This window comes from Nanorana parkeri, unplaced genomic scaffold, assembly GCF_000935625.1.
Source record: "Nanorana parkeri isolate BGI_ZX_2015 unplaced genomic scaffold, ASM93562v1 scaffold2, whole genome shotgun sequence".
Taxonomy (NCBI): Eukaryota; Metazoa; Chordata; class Amphibia; order Anura; family Dicroglossidae; genus Nanorana; species Nanorana parkeri.
This window is the reverse complement of record NW_017306270.1, coordinates 3,706,009-3,714,804: the sequence shown is the minus strand read 5'-3', so window position 1 is coordinate 3,714,804 and position 8,796 is coordinate 3,706,009. Positions and strand designations below refer to the sequence as shown.

General features: G+C 39.4%; 1 protein-coding gene across 1 annotated transcript in view; it reads right to left on the bottom strand.

The window, feature by feature from the left end:
• Positions 1 to 7,414: 7,414 nt before the first annotated feature.
• The window catches only part of FANK1 (fibronectin type III and ankyrin repeat domains 1), a 56,446-nt gene continuing 55,064 nt past the window's right edge, over positions 7,415 to 8,796 (bottom strand). The window contains exons 10-12 of the mRNA XM_018557587.1: positions 8,133 to 8,210; positions 8,003 to 8,047; positions 7,415 to 7,914 (exon numbers count right to left, since the gene is read on the bottom strand). Coding sequence (XP_018413089.1) covers positions 7,858 to 7,914; positions 8,003 to 8,047; positions 8,133 to 8,210 — 180 coding nt within the window. The 3' untranslated portion in view covers positions 7,415 to 7,857. The remainder of the gene's footprint in view (positions 7,915 to 8,002; positions 8,048 to 8,132; positions 8,211 to 8,796) is intronic.

The window sequence follows — 8,796 nt, the reverse complement described above, 5'->3', positions numbered from 1 at the left end:
TTAAAAAAAAAAAAAAAAGATACATTTCTCTTTAATACAACAACCTCAAGAAAAGAGCCATAGATATCAACAGCTGTTTATGTGCAAAAAGATAACAGACATGCGCTGACTATAAAACAGAAACTGCTACAGGCAAAAAAAAGAGCAAACTAACGTGCAAATTAGCTAAAAGCTCAACAATGATATCAACCCCATAAATCAGATATGAAGAAAAATAAATATCCAAAGAGGCATTTAACTGACCATACCAATGAAATAGTCTCAGAATACAGCGAAGGAAAAGCAATATGCATACAAACCCAGCAGACTATAATACAACATTTACATTGTCCGTTCATATGAAATCCAGTTGAGACGAATTGTATAAATTACAAGGTGCATATTATAAATGTGGACAATAGACTACACATGGTGCTTCATAAATCAGTCTTCTTTTTTACCTTCAATGTTGTATACAATAGAAATGTCTCCGCAAGCTGCAGAATTTTCTGGTCATCGAGCAAGTAAAGGTGATATCCTGGTATTACCAAAATGAAACTTCTAAGGCCAGAAATTTGGTACTACCATTTCCAATCTGTTTTTGTTCAAAATATTTGTATTAATTTCATTTTAGCAACAAAAACATAATACAAAGAAAAGAAATGGCTATGGATTCCCCATGTGACACCGTTAACTGGCCCATCACTGTCACATGCTGTGTCAAATACTTGAAAGTGCCAGAAGTTTATTTTGGCTCCCAGCGCTGAATGGAATGGTGGGGGAGCACAGGCTATGTAATTACCCAGGGCGGTTGCCGGGTGACACCCCGCCGTGAAGTCATCGCGCATGTGACGCCACTGTATATAATTAAAAGCTAGGGATAGTGAGGAGGTTCACAGCAAATCTGTTGCAAAAATGTTGCTTTCCTTTGAATGGGCATAGTGCAGGGCCACTTTAAGCTGTATTTTCTGAATGTGAGATGATCGGAGTTTACATTCTTCTGTGTTTATTTGGTTTGTAGCCACGCATTCATGGTCTGACCACATATCTGTGAGCCCAGTGCTCTTGAGTATTCTTATAAAAAGCCAACTGGGGCCAATTACTGTATGTTAGGGAGTTTTCACTGAACGCCTAGGTTTACATATGGCATATGTTGCACAAAGAAATTGTATACTCTGTGACTTTAACACCACTGACTATGTTTATGAATGCATCTGTTCCAGTACTTGTCAGTATTATATACATGTAAATTAGCAGAAGCAGCAATTAAAGAGACAAGCTGGCAGTAGTATTTGAATATAAACAAGATCTAGGCTGCCATGAGTACTGTGCAGTAACTCAAGGGAACCAATCAGAATTCACCTTTTACTGATATGACTGAAATCTAATAGGTTGCATTGGGAACTGTACCTTGCACAGAATCATTCTCCTTGGTGCTGCCTTGTATAATTAAGCATGTATGCATAAGATAGGAAAAAGGTTCATACATTGTTCATTGTCCATTATTGTCCTACGGTCTAACAATCTATTGCAATCCTAATGCACAATCACTGCAGCCGTTTGTTGTTGAAAATTCGTATTCCAATAAACAAGCTTTATACTAGATCTTATTTGAAGTTTGTTACATTGATTTATTTCAGTGTGTTGAGCCAAAGCCGTGCATGCAGAGGATGATTATTACCATTGACGGGTCCTTTTACAAATTCTCTGCCAGTTTTCATTCCCACTTTCAATGCTGACAGATAAATTGCTTGGGTTTAGAAAAGCCAGGGAGTCTGCCTCGGCATGTGTGTGGGGTTTCTGTGCAATTGTTCTCACATGTACCTCACACTATAGACCAGAGGTTCTTAACTGGGTTATGCCAGCCATAAAATGGGGTGTGGTGATGTAACACTGAATAAAGAAACATAATTGAATCAGGAGTCTCTGTATTGTTAAGACTGAAATCAAAGTGGACATATCAACCTGACGTGCCAGATGACGTTTCCAGGAGCATCTACTACTGTACCCCCAATCCATGAAAACAGTACAAATCTCACTAGTAGATGGCTTGTGTACTTGTGATTTGTGTTTTTATATAAATACAATACAATTCTAATCACATTTTTAAATCATTTTGGTACCTAATAGAACTGCTGGTTAGGGTCAGATTTCAACAATCTGATAAAATGGATATGGGGTCATATTGGGTAATCCATTTTGGGGTCTGTAATTGTAAAAATGTTTAAGAACTCCTTCTATAGAAACATGTACAGTTGTGGGAAAAAGAAAATACACCCTCTTTGAATTCTGCAGTTTTATATATCAGGACATTATAAAAATCATCTGGTCCTTAGCAGGTCCTCTTAATTCCTATGGAAGCAGTAGGGTGTACTTAGTTTTTCACACATGTCTTCTCAATGTTGGCTTTATGTTTGTAAAATAAATAATGACACGGTATAATAGGTCATGTGGTGTTGTTCATCTGAGGTTGAATTTACCTAATGTCAAGACCTGCTAAGGACCAGATGATTTTTATCATGTCCTCATACTTAATACCATAGAATTCAAAGGGGGTGTACTTTCTTTTTCACACGACTGTATACAGAATCCTCATATATATGATGGATCACCGTGGAGGGACAAACATAAATCGACAACCATGTCATTCTGTCCTAAGCTGAAGACATGTCATGTCAGGTGGCTCCATTATAATAAAGAGAACCTGTCCAGATATAAATATATGGGATGCAATTGTGGACCCCTTTCTGAAGATACTGATTGTCTGGCTTCAATGCATTCAGAGTCATTGTCCTGATGTATGTAAACAGATCAGGAGTTCAGGTATCTCCTACTGCAGATTTGGGTCACATGATTGTAAATGAACAGTATAATGAGACTGGGTTGTTCATTCCCCAACAGTTGTGTTCCAGTTTCCGGTAGAATGATGTGTCTAGAGGAAACTGCTTAATGTTGGCTCCAGATTTCAGAAACCAGTCCCATCATCATTCTGAAAAGTGTCCCTCTCTCTCTCTCATATAGCTATTGTAAGAAAACAAAAAGAATTCTACACCAGACTGAACGTCACTCACAATCTCAGGAGCTCAGAATCCCTGCAGGCGGCTAGCAGGAGAACAATGACCAGGCGCTTATGTTTGATTCAGCTGCAAGGAATAAAAACACAGGTGTTAACACCATAACTGAATGTGCCGCAATGATAAACATACACGTCTCCTAGTACTAAACATACACGTCTCCTAGTACTAAACATACACGTCTCCTAGTACTAAACATACACGTCTCCTAGTACTAAACATACACGTCTCCTAGTACTAAACATACACGTCTCCTAGTACTAAACATACATGTCTCCTAGTACTAAAACATTTGTTCCCTTCTCCAAATTCTTCACCCTTTTGTGAATAACCCTATAAAAAGAAGACCTGCCTTATGTGGGGGGAACCCTGACCTCAGAAACCTATAGCTGGTACACTTGGGTGGCTGTTGATTAGTTCACAACATTACTTGCATTTAAAAGCAGTAAATGGAAATGAACTGAGCGCCGGAATGGTCAGAAATCTTATTTACACCATACACAAGGTTATTTAGTGCTGAATGCAATGCTATTGCACTGGGCGCCATCTGATCTATCAATGTGCCCAGTGCATCTAACTTCAGCAAACCTTATGTCCTAATGTCTCACTACAGTAAACTGATAAGCCAATTGGCTTCTACTTGCTGGTGTGCAATGTATAAAAATGCTGATGCCGGATTTTCTCGTTATGGTGCTTTACATTATAAGCCTTATTATACATACAGTATTACAGATCTCAAATCACAACCTAATAACACATGCAGTGAAGTAATAACTTATTTTCATGGAAAGGTTCTTTGTAATCTCTGCTAGGTGTGAAATACAGACATACATAGCAGGCTAGCGCCACAGCTAACCTCTGACAACAATACCTCAGGTGTCAAGTCTCCTGTACAGTATCCATGCATTAGATTTCCACTTTATGGATCCTTAGACTTCTAATATACTTATTTTTGAGTCATCAGTTTTGACACTTTACACGCCTTTGTTTTACGGGGACTCGTAGTACACACAAGTAAATGATTCAGGACAGTAACGTATCCCCCGGCTCCCCTTTCCCTTCTGATCACCTTGGTCTGAGGTTTCGATGAGACAGTGTATGTGACAGGAGGTAACTACTGCTGTGTTGTCTCTTTAGATAACCCATATTGCTCTAGGAATCCTTTTTATTTTACAAATAACCCTGTAATGAATGACAGATTGTACTCCACAGTGAAAAAGCACGAGTATAAAAACTTAACTACGGTAATCAAAAAACTGCAACCACTATAGTTTCACTTTAAAAGAAAATCCCTTCTGTAGAAGAACACAGGAACTGCCATTTCTAACTTATTCTGCAAATACTAGCAGCCAGGCTGTCATGCTGACCCTAGTTCTTCACCAACTCAGAGCAGGTATGTACATGGGAACTTCTGACTTTCTAATCGGCGTACTTATTTCAGGTCAGTAACTCGAAAAGTATGGAAGTCAGTGGTAATAGCCAGGCATGTTCAAAAGAAGGGTCAGAAAAGACACCTGGTGTGTTCCCCTCAGAAAAAGGTTTATATTAATGAAAGGAAAAGCATAGCAGAGTGTTTCCTTAATGCAAGGAGTATTGGGAACCTTCAGAGTCATGGAACCTATAGAAACTTGTCTAGGGCAAACAGAACTAAAATGGTGATTGCTACGAGCTGATAATAAGCCGACGGGTTGTAATAGAGAATATGTTCTCTTACCTGCTCAATCTGGATGCTATATGATAAATGTAAAGACCGAAAGCCATTTCATATGACATTCCTTACAGGCTGTGCACATTCACCCTCATATACGTGGTCCTCTGCCCCAGGCTTTGTGTACATGAGGCTGCTGCAGGCACAGACACATAATGTATCCCATACATGTCATTTATATCAGAGACACTACACACTTAAATAACTCCCTAGACAAAAATTTAAAGTTGAATATTTCAATCATACTGCCCCGCTTTATACAAGACTAACCTGTGTGTTTTCAATGCTTTAAAATCTTATACAACCTTTTCGTCATAAAGCCATATAAGTACTAAGCACACATTTCCTGTTTACTTACTGAAATAAGAAATGGACTGGAAACTGCAGCAATAATGCAAAAACGCTTAGAATATATATAAATAAATGCGGGTTTATTATTGATTTCTCAGAATGAAAATATATCAAGTTTCATACATTTCAGATAGAAAAAAAAAAAAAACACAGACATGGGCTTTAAATATTTTCTGCCCTATCCTTTCCTTGTAGTCCATTGAGGGACATAGGAAGTCTTAAAGTAACACTAAACTCAGGAGTTAAATCTTAAAAATACATTCAAGTACCTTCACTATAACAAAAATGTATCTTATTTGTGTATCACTCGGCTGTAGATCCTCAAATCATCTCTGAATTAGTGCGGACACTGTCCTTCCTTCTGGAGGGGGCTACTTTTCTTCCCCATGGTCCCTGTGTGTGTTGTAAAGTAGTCACCTCTCCAAGCTTGCTCCTGTGATGGACTACAATCTCACATTTAGTTTACTAATTTGTATTGAGATTGTAGTCCATCACAGGAGTAAGCTTGGGGCGGTGACTACATTACAACACACACAGGGACCGTGGGGAACAGAAGTAGCCCCCCTCCAGAAGCTGTTAGCAGCAGAGGAGTATCTGTGTACAGAGGAGTTGTAGCCACAGCGCAGAAAGCAATGTACAGGCTCAACATCATTCGAGACGAGGCATTGAGTACTCATGAAAACCTGGACATCTAGTAGCAGGTGAGAACATGCAGCAGGAATAAATTTAAGATCAAAGTTCCACATGACTCCTTGCACAGGAACAACTATAGGGAGATGCTTCCTTGAAACTGTATGACGGGAAAGGGCAGTGTGTGCATCCGACATTGCACCCAATGGAATGACATCAGGAATCTTTCCCCCAACGCTAACCCCTTTCACAGCAGAGCCGGCAAGAAACAGGGAATAACTGCATGCAGTGGCTATGAAAAATGAGGAAACTCCTGATGCCCAGACCTAGAAAGCATCTGCAGCCAACTGAGCCAGGACCAGTCTGGAAAGCACCCAAGATCCTCCTAGGACACTAGCAAAACTGGTAGTATGAGGGGTTATACTCTGACTAACCTACAGTTTTTCTGTTCATCAGTGTCCATTCCTCTTGTATGCAGCAGTTTATCTCAAAGGTTTAAGGCTTCCTGTGTCCGTCAGTAGTTGGAGCTTCAGATATATTTTAATTATAGACAGACACCCAAAAAAAAATACACATAAATAGAACTCCCCCTTCTCCAAAGATCACCTTTTACCTGATCTCCGTGGTCCTCTTCTTACTATGGTCATCAAGGAGCCATTTATCTGATCAACAAGTAAGATGACCCAACCCCTGGATAGTATAGCAGGCACACAAGGCTGAACAGACTGAATAAGTGCCTCATGCACCAGGCATCTGATTGACCAGCAACAATATGGCAAGCCAACTGACTTTGCAGCAGAAGTATAACTTGTGCAGCTCACCAATGAATTCCTCAGTCATACAAGGTCGAAGTCATTTCACTGCTGATGAGCAGAATGAGGACCACAGTAACTTAATAAGGCAGTACTGCAATCAAGAGGTGAAGCCATTACATGCAACAAAAGTGAGAAGCATTTCATTGACTTTGGGGGGTTGGGTATTCATGTACAGGCTTCCCTTACTCATTAACAACAACTAAAAGCCTACTTTCACGCCCCTACTGCCATACTGCCTACTGTTGCTTCCTTTTTCATCCAGTAGGAACGCACATATCAATCAGTTTCTATGCAACTTCACTTGCTTATTTGAGATTAAATCAGCATCATTCTGGCTATTCACTGTGGTGAGGGTGAGTGAACCTCAAGATTGGATCAACTGAATTAGAAAAACAGAAAAATTGAAAATTAGAAAAAAAAGAAGAGCGCACATGTACTGTATGTATTTCAGTGTGTTTAATGGTTTTATACGAGTTCAGCATAAAAGGAAATCTTCCCCCCCCACAAAAAATTTTCTGTTCCCCTGTCCACACTTCTGCCAGATCTACGATGTGTGGCCCATGCGGAGCCGCACAGCCACATCTGCAAACTCTGTGGTTGGTCCCTTGGTTTGGCACCTGAGCAGAACAATCCTGTTTATTCTTATAGAGAACCTGTCTATCATTGGGACGTATGAAAAACAACCTCTCTATAGCAATTTCCTCTATGACTCCGGCTTACCAGGAGTGCAGACAAAGGAATATGTAACTTTTGGGGGGTGCAGGGGAGGGGGGTGGGCTATGTAATTAAAGGGTAACTATACAAAAGCTTAGTAACCTAATAATAAAAAAAACATTTCTGCATAGGTATGTTAACTCTGAATCTGTTATTAGCTCAGGCACAGTGTTCCTATAAATGACGACACTAGAAATATCCTTCTGTTAACATAAAACATAATGATGTGAAAAGTGTGCTCCCGCTTCAATTCTCTACATTTCTGACAAGTACATTTGATCAAATGTTTCTGTCCGTTCCAAGCACATCAAAAACAGCTAAATCGGGAAAGAGGGTAAACACATTTTTACACGGCACTGTGCATATATCTATTCCTGCCAGTTTCCTTTGATATATTACAATGAAAAGGATTCAGTACTGCAGGTAGGTCAGGCAACGTAATACGCTTGGATATAGGCACAATAAGTCATATGGTTTGGGGTGTTTGAACTATTGTAAAATACAAAAAAATGCCATTTTGGGAAAGTAGAAGATGAGCCGTGTGAAGCCAGCGTCGCCGGTACAATATGTGATTACAGGAGAGGGCTCAGCGAATAGACAGACGTCTCTCTTCCTTGTTCTTCTCTAATATGAACGCCACGTTCTGTCGGAGAAATGACAGGAAGCGGTAAGGAGCAGGGGCTTCTACAAATGCTGCCAGCGTTTTACGACTGAAATCATCAGCTCTTTACCTGTCTGTTAAAAGCTTTAGCCATTTCTGCGATGCTTATTCCGTACTGCATGAGAAAAGAGACAAGCTTATCACATCCTTGCTCTGATAGCTGAGCCCAGAATACCATTCCATCCAGCCGCTTCTAATACCTCATTTGTGATGCTGCAGTCTGCTCCACTCTCTATTAGTAAGCGCACCAAGTCTTCATGGTTATTTAATGCTGCAACCTGCAGAGTCACAGAGAAAAGGAAAATGAAAGCTCATATGGAGAGCTGTGCCATTATTTTTGCTATTTGTACATTACCAGGAACAACAACATATATAAAAGTCTGTGACTAAGAGCACAATATAGGGATTCATGTATGGGAAATTGTTGGAAAAAGGCTGTGATGTGCAATGCAATTTTATCTCTTACATTAATTCAGATTAAAACATTAGGAGCGGTTCCACCCAAACAGCTATGTATACAGGTAAAAGGAAACAATAAAATAATGGAGCATTTTTCAACAGAGCAGCCAAGAATATTCAGATAAACACATGTGGAAAGGAGCCTGGAGTTCCATCTGCTGGAAATAAACATGAAACATGCATATACAATATTTCATATTTACCGGACAAAAAATATGGACAGTTTAAAATATATACAAATTCACTTTAAACACAAATATATACACACACACACATATACATTTATATATATATATATATATATATATATATATATACACACACACATACATACACATACATACACACACAGTTTTACTGGACAAAAGATTTGCAAAGTAAAGCACATACTCTCACGATCCGCCC